A 22,373-nucleotide genomic window follows, 5' to 3' on the forward strand; every position below is an offset into this window, starting at 1 on the left:
ACCCCGCTGGAGACCTGGAAATACAGGGAGACGGTTCAAGCTAGCTACGGTGTTGTGACTTGTCACTTTCTAGATGTTCGTGAATCTGCTGCAAGGCGCCGGGACGATGGGTCAGAACGTCGGTGCGCAAGAGCAACAGCAACAGCAACAGCAACAGCAACAGCAACAGCAACAGCAACAGCAACAGCAACAGCAACAGCAACAGCAACAGCAACAGCAACAGCAACAGCAACAGCAACAGCAACAGCAACAGCACCAACAACAGGGCTGGCCTGTACCCGCGGCTCGGACGGCGTATCGGTATCCTTCAGCGCAAAGCGCAGGACCGAGTGCGCACCAGTTCCAGCAAGGATCGAGCACCGGCGGTCACCACCATGTCCCACACGGCGGGGGACTCGGAGCACATCCGATGAATCCAGCGAGCTACTACCAGCCACAATAAAACTTACCCGCTCAGTACCAACCTGGCATGAAAGTACTGGAGTTCTCTGCGAAACCAGCTGCTGAAGCTAACCCCAGGCTCGCGAGATGCCGAAGAACTGCGTCACAGATTTCTTTGATTGTAAAGTCTTGCATCTGCATCTGTTGCTCGCAGTAACTACGATTTTCTACTTGGCTCCCACATCAGAAGTCAGAAGGTAGAAAATGGCTCTCCTACATACGGGGCTTGGGGTCACGGTTGCATCATTTTGAACGCCTCCTCGTCGTGTACTCCTCATGTCAGTTTATGGGCGAGCTTTGCGACAGCGCGCGTCCCCCCATGCAAGGAACTTACCTTTGCGGGGTTGGAAGAACCAGGGCTGTGGAGACTACGATCCCAGCCAAGTCATCGATGCTATCTAATACTGTTGGGTCCGTAGCCTACCCAAACCGGTCGGCGGAATAGCAGCCTGCCCGAGTCTCAGAACGCAGTAGTATACGGATGTAAGTACACGGGTCCGATCCTTTCAAATTTTAGCCTCTACCAGACTACAAATGTACAAAGCGACTCACACAACGCCTCGATTCTACGTACCCAAGGTTCGTTCGCTCGAGGCTTGGCGTTGGACGTTGGACGTTGGGCGCTTAAGCAAGCTTTCCCACGAGGTTCACCAACGGTTCACCACCGGTCTTTTGGTGAGGGCCCAGGGGTGCCCCAGTGGTCAATGTGTAGCAAAGGAGATCAAAGCGCCCGAGTCCAAGCGTTTGCCCACAAAGGAATTTAACACGCTATAAATAGGCGCATGGGCTCCATCTAGTACCGTCCAGTAGCAAACCGCGAGTCCGAAACACACAGTTACACACCACGACTCAGATTCAATCATCGCCGCAAAGCAAGACCCAGAAAATCAAGCAATAATTATTAATGAGCCTCGCCATTCCAACTTTGGTTTCTGAGCACAGCGCCACACACACGTACGTTTTTGAACCCAGGTACCCTGCCCGCACCGTCTCAAGCGCTCCGGGAAACATCTGCAACACCGTCTTATACCCCATCGGACAGACGACACCGATATTCTGCATCGAGGGAGGCCGGATCGAGGGAGGCCAGTCGTTCGTCCGGTTGGTAGACGTCCGCCGCCCGAGGGAGCTAACGCTCGCGATCCTAACGCTGTTGGGCACCCATTGGCGTGGCAGGTTTGACGTCTGGATCGCCGCTTCTTTCATTGAATGGGATATGATACTCTCGGGTCCTGCATATCGTTTCTACCAATGTGAAAGAGACATGACTGACCCTGGAGCGACCTCGGATCGAGTGACGCTTATCCATTATTTCAACTTGGTGGACGGGAGAGCTCCAGCAGATCCCGTTTACTATCAGCCCGAGGCTTACATCGTCGAGGAGACGCATAGCAGGAAGCGCAACGAAGCGACTATGAAATTCAAGGATGGTCTTGATGGGGAAGTTTTGGTTGTGCTTCGGTGGGACCGGGATGTGCGGCGATGGATTCTGGAGGCGCTGGAGGACACCGTGCTGGATGGGCTTTGGGAAGTTGCCATCACGTTGTTTATTTTCGTTATGGGTCGTTTCAGTTCCAGTTATTTTGTCGACAGGCGTCGGAGGACCTTTGTGCATCCCAGCGTTCTGAACCGTCTGCATGCCGAGAGGAATAGAGCTTCCCCTCGCTCTTCGGCACCAGATTCTTGATCCCTTCCGTGAGTCTTTTCCTCCTGTCACTCCCTTATCCTTTTAGACATCCTATACTAGGGCTTCATCATCTCATATCGTACTCAATCCATCCTTAATACCCATCTCGTTCAATGAAATAGATGTTTTCCCCGTTCTTTATACTTCAAGTCTCGACTTATTCAACAGGTACCTGTAGGGGTACGTTATCACACACAGATAACATGATTGATTCGAACATCGACAGCCATTTCAATTAACATAGACAGATCTAAACCCGGATGATACTCTATATGATACAGGAAGGTTCCATTAGTGTATTTGTTGCTGAAGCCACAAAAGACATTCTTGCGCGCGGCCTTAAACCGCGTCGCATTGCTCCTTGACCAAAATAATGATCGCAGACAGAATCGCCCACACATACTCCCCATTTTCAATTTGCGAACCGTCGATGCTGATCTTCCATTCGGAAATATCACCACTGTGGTTCTCGTGGTATCCAACAGGCTTATCACTGTCACCATACCATAAGTAAGGCAGCGCAGCATCCACTTGCACCAACCATCGAAATTGTGCGTATTGTTCATCAGGAATTCGAATCCTGTGGACAACGGGAACAGACCAAGGTAGTCCGCCCCTGCGATCTGTAGCGATGATTCTCTCAGAAACCCCCTCAAAGTTAACCTCCCTGAAGGAGTCCCAAGTGGCAGTTTCATAGATATACTGGATTTTGACGCCTACTACTAGGCTCCGGCGGTCCGATGTGAGCCAGCAGAATTGCCGAGGAGACTGGATTGCTTCCATCGTTATGTCACTGAAAATAACTTTTCTCTGTCCTTTTGAGTCCCGGATGTCGTCCAGCCTCCATAGTGGAATTCGCCTATCCCCACATCCGAGGTAGACTTCCACCCCGTGTAGGTCCGTCGAGCTGTTGGGGTGCCGGGTCCTCCTGAAGGTTACGATACACCAGCCTGGGTGATTTTGATTCTGTACGACTCGGATAATGTCTTCGATGTCCATTCTGAGATTTGTTAATTAAATAATGCGGTAGAAGTCGAAGTGGCGGCAGGGGCGTGGTAGAGAGAACAGTGCGGGGACGGGAGAGAGAGATTTGAAGATGAGATGCTAGTGCTGGCACTTCATCCACTCTGGCCAGACCTTCTTATTATATACCTGGTCAAGAACCCTCCTTTTCCTCCGGGTTACTTTACCAGGCGTCGATCTCAGCAATGTGGCCCTACTAGAACCAAGCACAACTTGTCACGACGACATCGATTCCGACGGTAGCGACTCCAGTATGCGCTACTAGATGATTTCCTTTCTGCGGAAAGGTACGCCATTGATCGAGTCGAATGGCTCTCCGAGGCGTGGATCGTTGAAGAGCAATGGAATGCCCGGTTGATAATCGTCCCCTCTCACAACGCAAGCCGTACTATAGTCACTCATAGCAACGGCAGAGAAAGTGGGTCCAGCAGTCCTTCCCACGCGATGGTGTTGAACGTATGTACACACTGTGTGTACAGCACTCATGACTGAGAATAAACGGGTATGCGACGAGCTGTGCGTTTGTCCTTGCATTCGAAGGTATCGTTGCTAGGTTAAGACGTGTTGCTTCGGAAGGCGGCAGGGGCGGTGCTCGTTCCTATCGTTTAAACTTTAAACGTATAGTGCTCCCTCAAAAATTAAAATCGAGTGATCGACGTTCCTCGAGGAGCTGTGCTCTCGACTAATGAGCGAGTGCCGTTCCTCGAACGCTGTTATCCGAGACTACTTAAGTGACTAACTAGTACTAAGCGATCATCAAACACCACTCTTGTGACTCCATGCCTATCTACATACCTACCTACCGTTCCCAAATGGCATTCTAGCTTTCCAGGTTAAGACGATTCACTTGAGTGGACTGGGGCGGTGCTGAGCCCTGGCGAAGACTCGGTTGGAATACAGCTGCACACCTCTTCGTAAACTTAGTGGCTTCAGATACTAGCCCGCAGGGAAAGATATCGCCGATAGTTTCCGACTCGTAAAGCTATGTAAGCAAACCCCGTCTACGTTGAACGCTCAAGATGCGGCCATTTCAGACGCCGCGGCGCTTGCTAAAAAGGCTGGTGCGGCGCAGCTTGCGCCACCCCGAATAGCAAGAACAATTCTTTAAGAGGTTTGATTATGTTGGATTTCAATCCACTGCACGCTTTGGAATGTCCAGTCTCATCCTTTCCTCTCAGAACTTCAGAAAAAAGTTCTTCCCCTATTGCCAGGCGCAGAGCACGGCTGATATGTAGCTTCGCTTACTGATATTCGCGATTGATGCGCCCAATCCCGACAGTTTCCCCATCCGGTTCCCGACTCCGATGCTTATTTTGCTTCCGCGCTTACGCATTTCTGGGAGCGTAAGCGCAGCCGGCTTGGGCGCTCTCTCGCGAGAAGGCAGGGACGATGGAAGACACTGGACAAGATAAACTTGAATTCCGTATCTCTCGCTCCGACGACCCAAAATACTACTCCTAGAATGCCGAGATGGGCGTCCGACGCTGTGCATGACGGAATGTAAGCCTGCGGCCGGCCGTGCTGATTCGTTCTAAGTACATGAAGGCACACCTACCTATCTCGAAGATTGAAAGGAGCTTGAGAGAATGATTTCCAAGTCGGAGGACAGACGTCACACTGGAACAATATCGCCTCCTAGGCCGGGTTTGAGGGGTCCGTCCTGATACTCATGATGAGCGCCCAAGAAATCGATTGACAGGACTTTGATACATACGGATGTGATGTGACGAGCTCAGAAATGATAGTGGGAATACCTGTGCCGAAGGCGATATTTGACGTTGTGAAGTCCTGAAAAGGTTCGCTGAGATGGGGTATGTGATCTTGGCGCTTGATGTCTACCCTCCAGTCAGGGTGTAACGAAGTTCTCCGGGGTAACCGTCCTCCAGGCGCCCCTGGTTCCTCACCCTTAAAACCTTTCACTGGCTCGACGCCGCAGTGTGGCTTGATATCGGAATGGACGAAGAAGCAGGTACGTGGATTGGGGAGATAGTGGGGTCGGAGAATGTGCCTTGGTATCGCAGTGGAGGTCTGAAAGGATTTCGGGTGATGTCACGATGGATCGTGGACAGTGGGGCTGGATGGCTGTTCTGGTAAATGCTTCCTCACTCGCGACCGATTCAAACGAGTTCCGGCCTTTATTCATAATGAACAGAGATCATTAGAACCGCTGCTCAAGTGCGGGCCTTCCAACTATGCATCTATTCCTAGCACTATCAATGAGTTATCACGAGCGAGGAGACATACAAATATAGCCTGTTGCTATAACGAGCCGGAGAGGTCGCGATCTGAGAGAGAAGCTCTGAAATTGCTCATTCTTCATTATGACTCACCTTACCAGTTCTCGACGTGTTAGCTGCGGTGAACCCGCACAGCTCGCAACGAAGATCTTGGTGTACATAGGCACTAAACCCGGAAAATCATTGAATATCATTCTAAGGATGCACCCGCGTGGAGGCACCACCTCCCATCCCAAGGAACTATATACGGTCTTGCTGTGCAGGCTCCATTCACGCCGATTTGACCCCGACAAGTTGCGAGTGCACTGTTGTTGTGCGTGATTGATGCAACGCTGAACAGCGCTCGAGCCTCGATTCAGAGGAGCGTCATACCCCAGGATGCCTGAGTATTTCTGATGACATCTTATCTCTACACTCACACACGTTGAAAGTAATTCGAGTAAGTTTCTTCGTTGGACTTCTTCCCCTGGGCAGCCATAGTAGCCGGGGACGGAATGGCGGACGATCAATCAGGTGGTCATCAAATTGATTTTTGCGAAACAGAATGCGTTACAAAGTATCAGTGGCATCAAATACAGCACCTCGCTATCTGCTTCCATACTCTAGATAGCGAGTCGGTGAGCATCAGCCGCGCCCAGAGGTATCGTCGGAATGCCCCAAATCCCACTGATGCTCCCGCAGGAGCACACGGTCTCGATCCGATTCCGTCACATTTCTGGCACCCCCCATCACCGCCCAGGTTTTCGCTGCGGGTACGGGTGTGTTTCAAGTTGGAACCCTTGCTTCTGAATAATGAATCTCTTTGCTTTTTCTGGTGGGTGGCTGTTGCTCGTTAGATGGTTCATCAAGTTTGAAGGAAGACGCCAGGCGCCAGGGCGTCACTGCCATCAACGATTTGGGATCTACAGCTTTTTGTCAGCGAATTTTCTTTTTTCTTTGCGCCTTGTCCGGCGCTCTTGGATGGATGGGTGGTGGGTACATAATGGGTGCCGTATCTATGATGTGGAACTTCAAGGCCGCTCCTAGATACCCCTCCCCCTTCCAACCCCAACTTCGAAGTCTCCCTAGCGAACCTCTGACTCGATGCTCTCACTCGTCGTTCTCTCCGCTTCTTTCCTTCTGTTGTGGGCTGGTAGGGTGGTGTTCAATGTTTGGAAGCTGAGGAAGAGTGTTGGGTGAGTGGACTTCCTGTTTTGTGCTGTGGCAGGTGTAGTTCGGCTGACAGTGATTGGCAGGTCTTCACCCGTCGACTATCTCCTCCTTGGGTATGGGTGTATACCAGCTATCGTATTTATTCCGGCCTGGCGCTATATCGCATTTGGAAAGAGTTACCAGCTTAGATGGAAGCATAAGAGTAGGTGTTCGAGTTCACTGCGCTCTGGGCGCTCTGGAGTACGAATTCTGATCTACTCCGCTCCGCAGTCTTCCACGAACTCAAAACCGACGTCTATCCTTTGGTACGCCTCGACATCCTTGATGTACTACCAACATTTCTAATGATTGAGCCCTTAATACCCAGATTTCCATTCTCTCTCCCGCTCAAAACTACACAGTCCAAATCGCCGATGTCAACGCCGCCAAGGTGCGTTCAATACTTCCGACCTTTTTCGCGTTTCACTAACATGGTGACCATGTTTTGCATTGACAGGAGGTTACGACATACCGGTCTCGATTCCCCAAACCCATGGAATTCTATCGTCATCTCACTTTTTATGGAAAGAATATCGTCGCTGCTGAGGGTGATGACTGGAAGAAGTATCGGAAAGTTTGTGCGCCTGCTTTCAACGACGTAGGTCTTCGTTTGGATTTTGCATATTCTCAGAGGGAGGATGCTGAAACCCAGGTGTAGAGAAATAATAAGCTTGTTTGGGAAGCTGCTATTCGAATCATGGATGATCTCTTCAGGGACGTCTGGGAACACAAAGATGAGGTTGAAGTACCTCATATCGTCGATACCACTGTCCTCGTAAGTCGCCTGTCTTCAAACCCCTATGGAGTCGAATGCTAACTCACCCATGTAGATCGCATTGTTCGTGATTGGAGAGGCTGGTACGATTCAATCTTTCTTACCATTCCCCGACGAAGGCTTACCTTACTCTTAGGATTCGGCGAGAAATTGACATGGAAGAACGACGTCGTTGCACCGCCGGGCTTCAAGTACACTGTCAAGGAGGCCCTACACGTCGTTTCTCGTCACCTCATCTACAAGGTCATCCTACCCAACTGGGCGTACAAACTCAGCAAGTCCCTCGCGGATATCGATTTGGCGTTCAAAGAGATGGGGGTGCGTATTACTTATCCCTACCTATTTCTAAACTCAGTTTTTCGTGTGTCTTACATGACATCGTTTGTTTAGATGTACATGCAGGAGATGATTCGAGAGCGCTCGACGGGCGAGAAGTCGTCGGGACGTCATGACTTGATGACTGCCCTCGTCGAGAACAACGTTACTCTCCCAGCGGACGATCCTAACCGCCTGACAGACCAAGAACTAATGGGCAACGTCTTCATTTTCATGCTGGCTGGACACGAGGTATGTACACTACCGTCACTCACACTGCTTATGATGGTTAACTGACTGGCTCTGTGATAATAGACTGCAGCCCATACGCTTGGCTTCGCGTTTGCTTTTCTGGCGCTGTACCCGGAGGAACAGAAGAAGCTATATGATCATATCAAGTCTGTTATTCCCGAGGGACATACACCGACGTATGAGGATATGCCTAAGCTTACGCGGTGCTTGGCGTTCATCAACGAGACTTTGCGACACTTCCCTCCCGTACGTTCCACCACCTAATTATCTGGCTTCGCAGATGCTGATTCTTGATTTGATTTCCTTCAGATTATTGAATTGCCCAAGAAGGCGCAGGAAGACACGGTCCTTCATACCACAAACCATTACGGCGAGAAGGTGTCTGTCCCTATTCCCAAGGGCGGGTGCATCTCTGTCAATATCCCTGCTACCCATCATAATCGTGAGTTCAAGCTCGTTGCTAACTTTGATTCGAGGTTATTGACGGTGTTTTGCGTGGGTGTTTAGCTAAATACTGGGACGATTGCGACTCGTTCAACCCGGATCGGTTCTTGGGTGAATGGCCGCGGGAGGCGTTCCTCTCGTATAGTGCGGGGCCTAGGAGCTGTCTTGGTCGGAAGTAAGTGCTCTCCTCCTTTCCAGTTGACGTTGGCACGGGTGTTGACGTAGATTTTGCCCCTTTCTTATCCTAGGTTCTTTGAAACTGAAGCCATTGCGGTTCTGACCTCCACTCTGTTGCAATATGAGGTTTTCTTGAAGGAAGAACCACAATTCGCACATGAGACGTTTGAGCAGAGGAAAGCTCGTATTTTGAATGTGAAATGCGAGGTGACTTATGCGTGAGTTCATTCTCTTTTTGGTTTCCTGATACAGGTGGCTGACCCAGATATATAGTCCTGTGCGCGTACCTCTCGTCCTTAAACGACGCAAGTAAAGGACCGACTTTGCTTAGTTAAGTTCTGACTACGGACCCTCCAACATTTTGATTTCGTTGGCCCGACACATTCCTTTAATCTTTCGAGGTATCAGGGCACCCGGTGATATTTATTCTATCTTTATTTTGGATATCCACATTCGTTGCTACGTCTGTTACTACTAGACAATTTGGGGTACGCAGAAGTCTGATTCATCGCACAGTGTATTTTTATTGCTTTGGTTTTGCTTTGTATGTATGTAATTCTATACCTATACCTACTCTGTTCTCTCATTTGTTGGTACCTCCTCCGTTGATCTTCTATTTGAGCAATGGCAGTAATGTCTTGACAACGAAGAAGCCACTAATCCATCCAAGGGCGTGAATATCGCAGTTATGTTCCTAGCGGAACCCATTGACCCTGCCGAAACGGGGCTGGGTTGACCTCACTTCGTGAATCGTTCCACGACTTGAAGCTCTCGTAGCAGTAAGACTTAAAGCTTAATGCTTAATGCCTCTCATCGTAACTTATATCCGCACTACGCGCATACTGACCTAAATAGAACCTCTCACTCGTCTCGCCTCGCGACGCGACGCGCACCTGTTAAGCGCCCGTCGATCACCTCGATCGACCGTTCCTATAAGCGCCTTCTTAGTATGCCCAAAGACAGCTACAGCAACTCTACGCTTTACCACTGTCGGAGGTTTAGGTATAAGGGTATGCATTCTCCGCGTTTCCCGCCCCTAGATAGCCTGGGATGTCCATGTACCTACGTATCTAGCGGACTAAAACGCCTCACCAAATTCGACGAGGGACGCGACGCGTCTCGGCACGATCAACGCGGTCGCGAAAGACCTTCAATGCCACCCAGGTGCGTAACCGCCGTCCTTGTATAACCATTTAGAATGGAATCGACGGAATGCAGTTGATAAATATGACGGAGAATTTTGAGACAATACGGTTATACCACATGGCACAAGGTATTCATTTTTAATTGTATTTTTGTGTTTCGACGAGTGTAGCTAGTACTAGTCAGACAAGGTAGGAGGGTTCAAGCAACTCGGTGTGGACGTCGTTAAACTGGAGGTAACTAAGGTCAAGTTTGAATGTGGGCTTCCAAGTCAGAGCACCCCTTTTATTTTCATTCTTTATTCCGCAGTAGTATGTAGAGCTATAGTTTGCGTTGTTCAAGTCCCACTGGCAACGGTCTCCATACAGTTCGTCAAGCTGCTGTATCCGAGTCCTGAGTGGCGCGTTGGTTAGGTGTGGGTCCGGGTCGGGGAAGGCGTATATATATACGCTTCCCTCGTATGAACAAACGATACCTCACATCGCATCGCACCCATATTCGTTCATTGACAGCCTACTCTACCATTCCAACGCTCGTGAAGCCTTACACCAAATCAGTTCAATCAATCATGTCGACCTCACACCAAGACAGCAGAATGGCAGAACACAGAAGGCAGAACGAGAACCATGACCCACCCGCAGATTCACGGTCACAGCCGCAACCACAATCACACCAACCTCCAATGACAACGATGATTCCGAGTCGTCGGCACAGAGACAAATCAGGACTCCCCTACACAATCCACTTCCACTCCTCCACCAAAGAGAAACCAACGCGCCATCTATTCCTCACAGGGCTCCCATACGCCCTTCTACACATCAGGTTCTTCCACGGAACTTTCATGGATTACATACCAAATCCCCAGGCGCGGGTTGACGCTGAGGAGAAATCCCACCGAGTTATCCATTGTATATGGATCCGTACGAAAGACCTACGGTCTCGGGGGAGGGACACAGTGGGTCGGGAGGTGGAGTCGACGCTTTTGGGAGACGGGGAGAGGGTTGTGCGTGAGGAGCACTGTGCGGTGTTTCCTGCTACTCTTAAGGTTTTTTTGCATTCGATATATTGGATTGGAAAGGAGGAGAGTGGTTTGGAGGAGGATGAGATGACTTTGTGCAGGGCTTGAGTGTCGAGGATTTCGAGAAGAGGATATCCATCAGGAAAAGCCCAGGAATATATTTGACACTCAGGTTATATAGTAGGCACTGAGTCAGGACAGACCTCCCTCGGGGCTTAGAGCGCCGAGTTCGAGGCTTGAAGTTGGCCCCAGGAAGATGAAGAATTGTCGATGGATCACGCAGTGAGCTGTGATTCTGGTCCAGCTACATGGACTTCAGATTAAGTTCAAAGCCCGGCTGGTGGACTCACATGGCACCGTACGCAAAAATAAATTATAAATGAGAGATATTGTCAAAGAGTGTATTCGTGTCGTTACAGTGAAATCGTGAACAAACCACGAGCGACCGCGATATTCTAATTTCTGGGCAACGTCCAATCTTCGACAAAAATGAAAGAGAATGAACAATGATTCAAGGGAAACCCGTATAGACCCTGCCTAAACTTACCCAACAATCCTACTGCCACGCCCAAAATTCAAATTCCACCGCGATGTTATCCAGTATGTATTGCGTATCGGTAACCATACGCCTGCCGTATTCGTTCAGGTTGTTAGGATCTGCCATTGTCGAACGGTCGAAATCGATTATCCTCCAGGGATGCACGACGTTGTGCCGAGGGCATAGACGAGCCTCACCGTGTGGAGAGGGCTTGAACACGAGTGTGTTCCAAGGAGTGAGGTTGTCGTGCATCACGCCAAGTTCAGCCAAATCATCCATGACCTCCTTGACAGCCTGCCTGGAACGCAAACCTTTGAGTGAGGGCGAGTCTTGATTGTAACGTGTGCGCACTCACTTGTCTGCTTTCGTCTTCCATCCGGTACAGGGCTCGCCAAGCAGCTCGAGAACGAGAACAGAGATCGTCGGTTTGGCGGCATCCCGGTTCCATTTGTACCAGGGTGAATCCAGCTTGGAAGGTGGGTTTTCGTATATCTCTTGGTCGTCGTTTTCGGGTACGTCGTCGGTTAGCCAGTCCGCGGAAGGATATTGGTCGATGTTGTCTGGGATCGTGTCTGTATCCTCGAACAAAACCTTCCGGTCCATCCAAGGCTCGAATCCAAAGTCGGCCGCGACATCTGGCGCAGTGGAGGTAAAGAAACCGAAATAAAGGGGCACGGAGATACCCTGGAGAGATGACATTTGTTCATAGAACCAAGCCTCTCGCGCCAGGCTGCGGCTGAATTCCGGCTTTGCGAATTTGAGGCAAAGGGTGGACGGTAATGTTGACCGGACATCACAGCCGCCGTGACAGCAGAGACGACGTCTGCAGCGTAGGTTACGCCGATTCGGCCCTCTGAGATGCGTTCGACGAGGGAAAGTTCGAGGGTTCCGTCAAAGTTCGAGGGATCCTTCGGTCCCCATGTGGCAGGGGCTGGTTGCGCCCGATCTTGCTGAAACCAGACGGCGCCAGGGAAAGAGGGCGAGGGTCTGAGAGTAATCGATGTCGTGCGCGCTCCGTCGCCGACAACACAGTCGTGAATCAGTAGCGTCGAGAACATCTGCTGAGTATGGGTGATGCTAAAGAGGTGGTGGTCGAGGTTCAAGCTCAAGTCACACAAGTGGCGCTCGTCGGTCAACTTGGGTCCATCAATTCGGAGATCAGGGATGCATACCTCACATCGCATCGTACAGTTCGCCCAACCGTTAGCGTCAGCCTACTCTACGACTCCAACGCTTGTGAAGCCTTACATCGATTCATCCGTAGATGCTGTGGTACGACGACCTACTGAACACCATCCTATAGCCCACCTCGCCATCTCCATCGCCATCTCCATCTCCATCGCCGTCGTCATCGATTCCTCCTTCTTACGTCCCACGACCCATCTTGAGGTTTTCAACTTCCGAGGAGGTGAGATTCCGACACATCGATTGCTCCGATGAGCTGTGTGCTGACCAGGCACCTCTAGTTGTTGTGCAGGTCCTAAGGCAACGCGACCAACGGACAACGACAACACGCGAACCCATACATCCGTCCAGGCCCCGATTTCAGAGGGGATACGTTTCCCGCCCATCGAGGACCAGACGATGCACAGGCCGGTTTCATCGCCAGTTACTAGCCGCTGTGTACCTGTGGACCTACGTCTGCGATGTGGAGGTGATTGATTAGGTCGCTGGGCAATCGAGGTGATGTCCAGGTGGGTGGGTGTTGGGTCTGAGGTTATCGATGAGATCCTTGTAGACGCGGACTCCGGAGACGATGCAGACGCTGCCCAACGGTTCCATGACCAACGGGCAACACAACGCACACCAGTGCATCTAGCCAGTCGCACACTCGGAGCGAGATCAACATCATGATCCCACCCGTCGTAGACCAGTCGTATATCCAGGCCGGTTGCGTCGCCTAGTCATTCACCGATGGCAGCGTTTGCGATGATGGGGAGGCGATTGTGTGGGCTCTGGTCAACCTGGATTCTCGACGACGCGTCGTCGACGATTTCCTGCCCTCATGTTTTCCTTATGTAATTTCGCTCTCAGTTTCAATCACTACAAGCTTCGCTTGCCCGTGCCTTCGGCACAGGGGCGGTGGTTAGGGTCGGGCTTCGCCCTCCACTCACAGGAATGGCGGGGAAATAATTGCTGTGTACTCGCTGGCGCCCGCCTGCGGCGGGCTTTCGCTCGTACACGGGCCTGTGGGGATTTTGCCGCGCGTGAGGATTCCGAAAAGGGAGGTTTATTGCTGACATAATTATTACATAACATTACTTTGTCAGCATTTCCGGTGTGCTTTCATGTATAGGACTTATTTTGATCCCAACATTTGAGTCAGCCCCAAATACTACTTCCGAAACATGATCTTGAGCACCGAGAAACTCTATCTGCCGTATAATCGAAGAGACCCAGACGACGTCAACCAGTACACTACACACACCTCAGAGTGGCCAACGAAAGACATCGGAAAGCACTGACAGAGCTAATACTGTCGTCCCATTCGCTCGCGCTGGAAAGACTTCGTTGATTGAGCGTCTGGAGCTTGCTGCTCGCCTCTTCTGGAGCGACATCGTACAGCATTAAGTATGAGATAAATACGTTCATGCGATCACCTTTCATTCCCCTACAGACGAACATTAGCTGTTAGATTGCGACGGCATCGTATATTCTCACCGAAAACGGTCTTTCCTCAAGTGCTCTCCTCATCGCCGACATTTCCACCGAAACTTAGAAAACGGGTTCTGAGCCAATTTATATCGCCAATGCGACGTTGAATGGAAGTAATGCATGCTACATTCAGGCTGAAAGAGAAAAAAGAAAACGAGACAGAAACGGGAATTATACACACTCACAAAAGACCAAAGAGACAAAGGACGAAGGAAGAAACAAAAGTCGAATGTGGAAAACGGGTAATCATAACGGAAAGAATAATCATAATGCGAGTAGGTACGGCGACGAAGAGAACCATACGTAGGTAAAATGATTGACGACAGCGGCAAAGAGGATCAACTAAGTCTACATCAACAAAAGAACCAATTAACAATCGACCTCCCCAAATGCAGAACACGAAAGACGCACCAGAAATCACGACCCAACATACCCCTTCAAGGAGAGAATCCCACATCACCACTACGACTCATGCCCAACTCTCGAAAGAGCCATCATAACCTTCCTCTGACTCCTCACAGGCAACGGCTGATTCACATCCACACCATCCCCAACAACAGGATCATCCCCCAACACACTCGACGGCCTTCTCGACGGAGGAGCCGAAGCACTTCCACCACCTCCATTCAACAGCGAATTCCGAATACTACTCCCAAACCCACTCCCAAACCCATTGTGGTGCCGCGTGGGTAGAGGAGGCGGGCGGTCCCAGTCACGCTGTTGTTGTTGTTGTTGCTGTTGCGACGGTTGGTGATGAGGGTGATAGTACCCATTCGAACCAGACGCCTGACCTTCCCGCTCCATATTCATATTCGACGAACTCGCAATCGAAGACGACCGTTCCCTCTGCCTACCCCTCTCCATCTGCGGCGACATCTGGATATCACGATCCTCACCCTGCCGCGACTGGGTCTGGGACTCGAGGTACATAATCCGCCTCTTCAACTCTTCCAACTCGGCCGCCACATCCCCACCACTATCGCCTCTGCGTTCAAGTGTATCACCCCGATCCCGATCCCGACTCCTATACCTCCCCTCCTCAATAGCATTCCTGACTTCAACACGAGTTCTCTCCTCCATGTCCTTCATCCTCCTGTCCAAACTCTCCACCTCGGCCTGGTGCAACAACCGCAACGCCTGAATCTCCTCTCGACTCCTCCTCTCACTCGCAAGCTGCTCCTCTCTCGAAAGCTTAATCTCCTCCCTTATCAGCCTAAGCTCGTCACGCAGTGTAGGGAGGAGGACTGTGGTAACGTTGTTCGCGTTGACGTTCGAGACCAGGTTGTTCGCAGCAGCAACAGTCGAAACACGAGTCGTCGAGGTCGAAGTCGAAGACGGAGAACGAACAATCGAATACGGGTCGTGTTCCCTCTCCTTGCCCTTGCCCTTGGCCGACGTCGTCGTCGTATACTCCACATCGTTCCCATCAGAAGAAAACTCGAGGATATCCGCCATGTTCCTCATCACGTCCATGACTTTACGCACGAGCACTGGTTTCGGCCCTCCTCCTGATCGACTCGGCCCACCGTCCACTCGCGATCGTGGTCGTGAACCAGTCCTCTCCTCGAAAGGCGGTTCATCCACCATCGTCAAATCCTCCTCCAACGGCCTCCCTCTCGGCCTCTCTCCCTCCCCATCCTCTTCCTCATGCCACGTCTCGTCCGTCTGCGCACCACCCTCCACACGCTTAATAACCTGCAAACCCATCTCCCTCTCCCTCAACGCCCTCTCCTCATCTCTCCCCCATTTCCAATCAAACCCATGTCGCCCCCCATCTCCACCCAACACAGAATCAACCTTCCTCTCAATCCTCTCCAGCGCACCACGAAGGTCTTCCCATCCAACTCCAACTCCTCTGACACTACGTTCCTCCCCATCCCCCACCCTCTCCAAACTGGCTCGCAGTCGATCAACACCGGCCACAACTTCCTCCTCCACCAACCCCTTCAAGGAACCTACGATCTCCTTGATGACGTCCGCATTCACACTACGATCAACGTCCATCCGCTCCTCCCGTCGTTCCCCCGCGTTCTTCAAGCTGTCGAGGATAGCTCCGAGCCCCTTCTCAACCTCCTTCCCCCAGCCTTCAACCAGCGCCCGAAGTATCGAATTGCCCTCCAAAAGACCGAGCAACGCTTCAAAAATCTTGGCGATTTCCGGTTCCACAGTCTTCTCAGTGGTGGTTATCGCAGTCGTCGACGTAGATGACCCAGACGAGGAGGACGAAAACTCCAAACGCTTCGCGCCATCGGAAGCAGAAGAAGCGAGACACCCCTCCAAAACAGCCCTCACAGCTTTCTCAACAGCGCCCTCGATCACTCTATCCGTCTCCTCCCTCTGCCCTCTCAAAACACCTCCACAAACCCCGGCAACGTCCTCCCTGACACCCTCCCGCACCTCCTCCCTAACAACACCCCTCAGCTCCTCACCCAATCGCGATGAACGGGAAGTATCACCATCAACGTCCATCTGGTCACCCGCTGCTCCCTCCCGTCCACCATGGCCATCACCCACCCCACCCAACTTCTCAACCCCCTCCCTAACAACCCCACTCAACCCCTCCACAACCTGCTTAACCAACACATCACCCAATGAAGCAGATAACTGGCCCGCAAGTGACCGGGCGAGATCGTCAATCGCGTTGGTCGTGATACCGCTCGACGCTGAGGGCGGGGAAGTTCGGAGACTGGTCGTGGAAGGCGAAGACAACGTCGGTCGAACACCAGTGGGGGAGGAGGTTGAGGGACGAGCACCAGTGGTGGATGAGGTTGCGGGTCGAACGCCAGTGGAGGCGGCTGAAGATCGGACACCTGTAGTGGAGGAAGACACTGAGGGACGGACACTCGACGTCGAAGGGGAAGCCGTGACCGAAACTCGAAGCCCACTCGCAGTAGTAGATGGCGTCGAAGGCTTCGCACCAGCACGCTCTGAAGTCGTAATGGTCGCTAGACCTGAAGTAGACGTAGCGGGGGGTTGATTCGCGCTCAAAGTCGACGTGGCTGGGGGTTGAGCTGAAGTTGGGGTAACGGTGGTATCTGGCTTCGCAGCGGCGCCTGGAGCTACACCCAACTTCGAAGAAGTCGTTTCATCCGGCTCAGCAGTCGAAGCCCCAGCGTCGTCCTGCACATCCACATCCATATTCACATCCACACCCTCGTCCTCCCTCTCTCTCTCCTTATCCTTCTCCTTCTCCCCGTCTTTATCGTTCTCCTTAGCCGCGTCTTTCTCTTTCTCCTTATCGACGCCGACGGCTGTATCCTTCTCCTTCTCCATGCCTTTCCCATCATCCTTACCCCCACCCAAACCCTTCCCACCTGCCACCGCCATACTCGAACTCGAAGACGCAGCACCACCACCACGCCCAAACCTCGGTCCTCCCATACCCCCCAAACTCCCAGAAACACTAGCAACCAACGCACTAGCAGGCGGGGTCGGACTCACACCTCCACCACCACCACCCGTTCCAGCACTCCCACTCGAACTCGAACTAGCAGAATCACGTCGTAAGACAGGCTTCGCTCGTAATTGCTGCGTAGCTGATAGATGCGGTTTGGAGAGTTTGGGTGGGGCAGTCGTGGATGGTGCCGTCGTCGTGGATGGTGCTTTCTCCGTAGATATAGTCGTCGTCGACGTTGATGTAGCTGCCACGGGTGTTGATGAAGCCGCGATGGATGGTGTAGCCGTCGATGCGGTCCTAATCGAAGCTCCCTTCTCCGCACCAGCAACCGCTCTCTCTTTCTCCTTCTCCCGGTCCTTCTCCTTCTCTCCTTCCTTCTCCAGCGCAGCTTTCACACCCGCAACAGGCGTCGACCTGCCAGACCCAGACCCAGACCTCGACCCATCCTCCGACACCGACAAAGCACGTCCGGATAGAGGACTAGGCACAGACAGAGGACTAGGCGCCAACAGAGGACTGGGCGCAGAAAGCGGACTTCCCGAAAGAGGACTGGGCGCCGACGCACCCGGACTTGCCGCACCAGAAATACGGTCCTTCTCCTTCTCTCCTTCCTTCTCCAGCGCAGCTTTCACACCCGCAACAGGCGTCGACCTCCCAGACCCAGACCCAGACCTCGACCCATCCTCCGACACCGACAAAGCACGTCCGGATAGAGGACTAGGCACCGACAGCGGACTGGGCGCAGAAAGCGGACTCCCCGAAAGAGGACTAGGCGCCGACGCACCCGGACTTGCCGCACCAGAAATAGGACTAGACGCAGCAGTACTACTCCGACTACGACTCCTCGTCTTCCTCCCTCCACTTCCTCGCTTGCCTCCCCTCTTACTCTCACCCCCCTCTCTAGCACCCCCCTTCTCCTTCTCCCTCTCCCTCTTAACCCTCCCAGGTACAACCTCCCCACTCCGATCCTCCTCCTCAACACTAGGCCCCATCTCAACACCAACACTCGCACCAGTACTGGGAGCGGGCGCAACTCTAAACGCAGCAGCCGTCGTACCCACGACAACTGTCGGTCCGTAGGGAGGCGTGCCAGACCCTGGTGTGCCAGACGGAGTGTATCCTCCCGGTGTACCAGAAGGCGTGTACCCAGGGGTCCCAGATGAATGTCCATACCCATGAGAATGAGACGGATGGTACCCATGCGGAGACCCCCCATACCCAGGCGCAGTAGCCACGTACGGCACAGGCGAAGTCGCGTACCCAGGGATAGTCCCAAACCCTCCATACAGCGTATGATTCCCGCTCGCCACGCCGTACGCCACGATGTTGGTGCCTGTCGACATCGTAGGCGGATATTGTTTTAGCGTATGGCGAGTCGTAGGCGGGTATTGTTTTCGCGTGTGGCAAGGTCGCAGACGTTCATGGCCGTGATGTAGTTAGTCGTAGGCCGTGATGTAGTTAGTCGTAGGCCGTGATGTAGTCCGCGCACGTCGAGGTCGCAGTCGTCGATATGCCCGTATGCACGTCATAGTCACAGACATGCCCGTATGCACATCGAAGCAATAGGCATATTCATATGCAAGAAAAAAGGATACGAAAGAACGCTCCCAATCAGCCCCTTCAGATCCACCTCAAAAAACATTATCCACGCACCTTGCGACCCATACGCAGAAATACCAGTCCCAACAACATTATACCCCCCTCCTGCTCCTGCTCCCCCTCCATACCCTCCTCCTCCACCACCTCCATACCCTGCAACACCCCCTCCCGCAGTATTAGGCACAGCATACCCCACAGGGATCCTCCGTCCAGCCACAACAATACCCGAACCGCCACTTTGAGGAGCTGTACCACCCGTCGTCGTACTCGAAATAACAGTCCCTCCGCCAGCTGCTGAACTAAGACCAGCCGTCGCACCTCCCGACGCACCAGCCGGACTAGCAGCCTTCTCCCTAGCAGTAGCCAACGACATACCCATCGACGCAATCCTCGTCGACGCAGCCAGTCTAGGCGGGAGAACGACAGGTGGCGTTGTCGTCGTCGTCTGCGATTGTGCTTCCGGCGGTGTCGTAGTCGGAGCCGTAGTCGTCGGCGCTTCTTTCGCTGTCGCAGTCGTCGACGATTCTTTCGGAGGTGTCGTCGAAGAGGTTCCATTCGTTGCCGCAATCGTAGAGAGTTCGCTCGTGCCGTCGTCGATGCTTCTTCGGTGGTGTGGTCGACCCTCCTTCCCATTGGCATCAGCACTCGACCGACCACCCTCAACACGGCTTTCTTCACAACCCTCCCATCCTCTCCTCCCTCGCCCTCTTTCTCATTCACCCTCTCCTCCACACCACCCTCCTTCACACCACCCTCCCCACCACGCGCCATACCACGATTAACGTCCGTCTCCGTCGTTCCCCCTTCCTCTCGCGGTCGTTTATTGCCCAACACCGTCGTTGTCGTTGTCGTAGACTTGGATGCCGTCGTAGCACCCGCCACCGAAGCCGACGCAGCGCCACTACCCATCCTACTCGACAACGATGCAGCACGAGAAGATAACCCTAACCCAGGTATCCCGTGATCCTCCTCTGGCACCCCCGCTATCAACGCGTCCACAGGCACTTCCTTCTCCACACCCATCCTCGCGTCGACAGGTGCTTTCTCCACACCCATCCTCGCGTCAACAGATGCAGCCATGGGCACGTCCACAGGTGCCTTCTGAACAGACAACGCCTCGTCCACAGGCGGCCCCTCGCTAATCGACAATCCAGGTATCGGACTCAGACGCGCAGTGGCGGCTTCGTTCGTCGCGGCTGTAGTCGTCGTCGCAGTCGTGCCTTGACTCTTATACCCACTCGTCGTAGCCACGCCTTGAGTCGCAGTCGAGTTCAAAGTTGTTGTCGAGTTCTTCAAAGTAGTAGGAGTAGCAGTAGTAGTCGTAATCGTAGAATCTACACACACCCAAAAGAATAGTCAATATATGCACTTTAAAAAGAATCAGAAAGACAAAACACGCACCCTTCGCGATGGTAGCGGTTGACCCAGACCCAAGAGTGGCTGCTCCTGCTCCTACTCCTCCGTCAACCTGCATCCCCTCGGCCCTATCCCTATCCCTATCCCTATCCTTCTCCGCAGCAGCAGCAGTGGCAGTCGCATCCACCTGCATACTCCGAGTGGCAGTCGTCGTCGTCGTCGTGCCATTCGTCACGACCGTACTCTCCGCGCCATTCGCAGTGCCGACATCCTCCATCTCAACATCCCCATCCGCATCCGCATCCGCATCCTCATCCCCGTCCCCGTCCCCATCCGCATCCCGCACAAGCCCAGCCACACCTCCCTCACCCTCCTCCTGCTTAACACGTATAATCTCGTCACGCTTCATACCCGCATCACCCACTGAAAGCGAAGCAGGTGCAGAGATTACCGCAGGGGAAATAGGCACACTCGAGAGTGGTGAAGAAGCCGCTACGGAGGCTGTCGTCGTCGCCGTGGGGGGCTGAATCGTCGTTGTCACAGGTTGAGTCGTCGTGGTTGGCCGAGTCGTCGTCGCAGAGGATGGACCCGCCGTCAAAGGTGCCGTAATCGAAGTAGACGCAACAGGTTCCTGTTTCGTCTGGGGTTGCTGCTCGACTTGACGCTGGGCCTGCGTATGCCCAACCATCGCAATCGACCGCGCCTGCACATACAAATCATTATCCCACACCCACTTGCCCCCAACCTGCCCAAGACCTGCCATAAACTGCTCAGCCGTAATCCCATTATCTACCTCCTCCTTCGTCAACAAAAAGCCTTTATGTCCTTTCAGGACCCAACGCGCCCAATCTACATTCACGACATCAGAAAAATCGTTCTCTTCGCATAAAGATGTAGTAGAAAAGAGAAAAGGACGCACCATGCTTCAAAACATCAGCTTCATACTCCTCCTCCCCATAATCCTCCCAAAACCGTCGAAGACTCCACTCCCTCCCAACCATCCACTTGCGATAAAACCTCGTCAACGCCCGATCAAACATCGCAAACCTCCAATTCCTATCCACACTCCCCACCCTATCACCCTTCACACTCTTCATCGGCGTACCAGCCGGACTGTTGTACGGGAGTTCCATCGCAGCCTTCCTCGCCGCCTTCAACAAATGACTACACAGCCTCGACAAATGCACGATATCAAATTTGAACTCGTCCCACTCCTTCTCGGGGTCGGAGGAGGTCAGGACGAGGCGGAGACTCTCCCACTGGAACTTGGCTACGAACATAAGCGGGATGCGGTACCCTTTCGGTAAAAGGGTGGTGGTGCCGTCGCGGGAGGTGATAGAGGCAAAGACGCGCGTGGGCCGGGTGTCGCGCGGCGGGACGGAGAACACGTTCTGCGTCAGATACGAGATCATCATATCCTGCGGCCAGTCGTCCCTACAGATGAACAACAGCTCGCTCGGGTGCTTCCACGGTTTGTCGGGTTCGGGGAGGACGACGGACGTCGCGCGTTGCCGGCCTTGTGCTGCTCCACCATTAGCTGAGGGAATGACGGCGGAGATGGACTGGGCGTCGGTCGTGGAGACAGGCGAGGTTTGCGGCTGGATGTTGAGTGGCGAATCGCGCGAGGGCGTGCCGAGGCGCACGAGCGGCTCAGCTGAGGACCGCCGCCCTACTCTCCGCCTCTCCATAGGCCGTTTGGCGGCTTGCCTTTTGGACGTTGACGATGACGACGAGGCGTTATTATTTCCATCCGGCGTTGAGGTCGACCCTTTACTCGCTCCATACGCCGATATCGAGGTTCCCGCCGTTGGCGTCGTCGTTGAATATTGCGTGGCTGGAATAGGTGCAGTGGCGTTGGCATTGGACGAAGACGAAGGGTGGTTGGTAATCGCGGTGGGCGTGGTCATAGTAGTAGCAGTCGTCGAAAGCGCTCCATTCAAGCCTACTTGGCTCATCGGATTGTCAAAATACTATTTCCCGAATTTGCCGACGACTTGGTAAACAGCGTTCGGGTCTTTTTTCAATGTTGGAAAAAGGCCTTCTCCGCCTCTCTCTCTCTTTCTCTCTCTCGCCTATAGCACCTGGTACTTCACGGCGCGGCGTTGTTCTCCCGCACTTTTTTGCT

General features: G+C 52.9%; 10 protein-coding genes across 10 annotated transcripts; 5 read left to right on the forward strand and 5 right to left on the reverse strand.

The window, feature by feature from the left end:
• Nucleotides 1-73: 73 nt before the first annotated feature.
• On the forward strand, nucleotides 74-442 carry CC1G_10877 (hypothetical protein; the record flags this gene model as incomplete). Its single annotated transcript, XM_001834507.2, has 1 exon — nucleotides 74-442. The coding sequence occupies one exon, from the start codon at nucleotides 74-76 to the stop codon at nucleotides 440-442; it is 369 nt and encodes a 122-aa protein (XP_001834559.2).
• A 903-nt stretch (nucleotides 443-1,345) lies between these two features.
• Nucleotides 1,346-2,128, forward strand: CC1G_15359 (hypothetical protein; the record flags this gene model as incomplete). The annotated part of the gene is made up of 1 exon (XM_002910406.1): nucleotides 1,346-2,128. The coding sequence occupies one exon, from the start codon at nucleotides 1,346-1,348 to the stop codon at nucleotides 2,126-2,128; it is 783 nt and encodes a 260-aa protein (XP_002910452.1).
• Nucleotides 2,129-2,467: 339 nt separating this feature from the next.
• On the reverse strand, nucleotides 2,468-2,911 carry CC1G_15360 (hypothetical protein; the record flags this gene model as incomplete). Its single annotated transcript, XM_002910407.1, has 1 exon — nucleotides 2,468-2,911. One exon carries the CDS (start codon nucleotides 2,909-2,911, stop codon nucleotides 2,468-2,470), a length of 444 nt encoding a protein of 147 aa, XP_002910453.1.
• A 2,156-nt stretch (nucleotides 2,912-5,067) lies between these two features.
• Nucleotides 5,068-5,866, reverse strand: CC1G_15361 (hypothetical protein; the record flags this gene model as incomplete). The annotated part of the gene is made up of 3 exons (XM_002910408.1): nucleotides 5,068-5,238; nucleotides 5,482-5,554; nucleotides 5,808-5,866. The coding sequence occupies 3 exons, from the start codon at nucleotides 5,864-5,866 to the stop codon at nucleotides 5,068-5,070; spliced, it is 303 nt and encodes a 100-aa protein (XP_002910454.1).
• Nucleotides 5,867-6,415: 549 nt separating this feature from the next.
• On the forward strand, nucleotides 6,416-8,815 carry CC1G_10879 (614/534 cytochrome P450; the record flags this gene model as incomplete). Its single annotated transcript, XM_001834509.2, has 14 exons — nucleotides 6,416-6,563; nucleotides 6,624-6,742; nucleotides 6,811-6,845; nucleotides 6,908-6,970; nucleotides 7,037-7,177; nucleotides 7,238-7,354; nucleotides 7,410-7,437; nucleotides 7,491-7,672; nucleotides 7,745-7,921; nucleotides 7,985-8,167; nucleotides 8,231-8,363; nucleotides 8,429-8,540; nucleotides 8,614-8,749; nucleotides 8,795-8,815. Exons 1-14 carry the CDS (start codon nucleotides 6,472-6,474, stop codon nucleotides 8,813-8,815), a joined length of 1,539 nt encoding a protein of 512 aa, XP_001834561.2. The 5' UTR covers nucleotides 6,416-6,471.
• An 880-nt stretch (nucleotides 8,816-9,695) lies between these two features.
• On the forward strand, nucleotides 9,696-10,811 carry CC1G_10880 (hypothetical protein; the record flags this gene model as incomplete). Its single annotated transcript, XM_001834510.2, has 3 exons — nucleotides 9,696-9,706; nucleotides 10,054-10,100; nucleotides 10,198-10,811. The coding sequence occupies 3 exons, from the start codon at nucleotides 9,696-9,698 to the stop codon at nucleotides 10,809-10,811; spliced, it is 672 nt and encodes a 223-aa protein (XP_001834562.2).
• Nucleotides 10,812-11,259: 448 nt separating this feature from the next.
• On the reverse strand, nucleotides 11,260-12,299 carry CC1G_10881 (protein kinase subdomain-containing protein PKL/ccin3; the record flags this gene model as incomplete). The annotated part of the gene is made up of 3 exons (XM_001834511.2): nucleotides 11,260-11,539; nucleotides 11,597-11,988; nucleotides 12,039-12,299. 3 exons carry the CDS (start codon nucleotides 12,297-12,299, stop codon nucleotides 11,260-11,262), a joined length of 933 nt encoding a protein of 310 aa, XP_001834563.2.
• Nucleotides 12,300-12,405: 106 nt separating this feature from the next.
• Nucleotides 12,406-12,857, forward strand: CC1G_15362 (hypothetical protein; the record flags this gene model as incomplete). Its single annotated transcript, XM_002910409.1, has 2 exons — nucleotides 12,406-12,649; nucleotides 12,727-12,857. The coding sequence occupies 2 exons, from the start codon at nucleotides 12,406-12,408 to the stop codon at nucleotides 12,855-12,857; spliced, it is 375 nt and encodes a 124-aa protein (XP_002910455.1).
• A 1,501-nt stretch (nucleotides 12,858-14,358) lies between these two features.
• Nucleotides 14,359-18,636, reverse strand: CC1G_15363 (hypothetical protein; the record flags this gene model as incomplete). Its single annotated transcript, XM_002910410.1, has 1 exon — nucleotides 14,359-18,636. The coding sequence occupies one exon, from the start codon at nucleotides 18,634-18,636 to the stop codon at nucleotides 14,359-14,361; it is 4,278 nt and encodes a 1,425-aa protein (XP_002910456.1).
• Nucleotides 18,637-18,824: 188 nt separating this feature from the next.
• On the reverse strand, nucleotides 18,825-22,155 carry CC1G_15364 (hypothetical protein; the record flags this gene model as incomplete). Its single annotated transcript, XM_002910411.1, has 4 exons — nucleotides 18,825-19,517; nucleotides 19,571-20,226; nucleotides 20,294-21,097; nucleotides 21,168-22,155. The coding sequence occupies 4 exons, from the start codon at nucleotides 22,153-22,155 to the stop codon at nucleotides 18,825-18,827; spliced, it is 3,141 nt and encodes a 1,046-aa protein (XP_002910457.1).
• Between the last annotated feature and the right edge of the window lie 218 nt (nucleotides 22,156-22,373).

The sequence above is a fragment of the Coprinopsis cinerea genome (genome assembly GCF_000182895.1).
Source record: "Coprinopsis cinerea okayama7#130 chromosome 10 map unlocalized cont3.10, whole genome shotgun sequence".
Lineage (NCBI taxonomy): Eukaryota > Fungi > Basidiomycota > Agaricomycetes > Agaricales > Psathyrellaceae > Coprinopsis > Coprinopsis cinerea.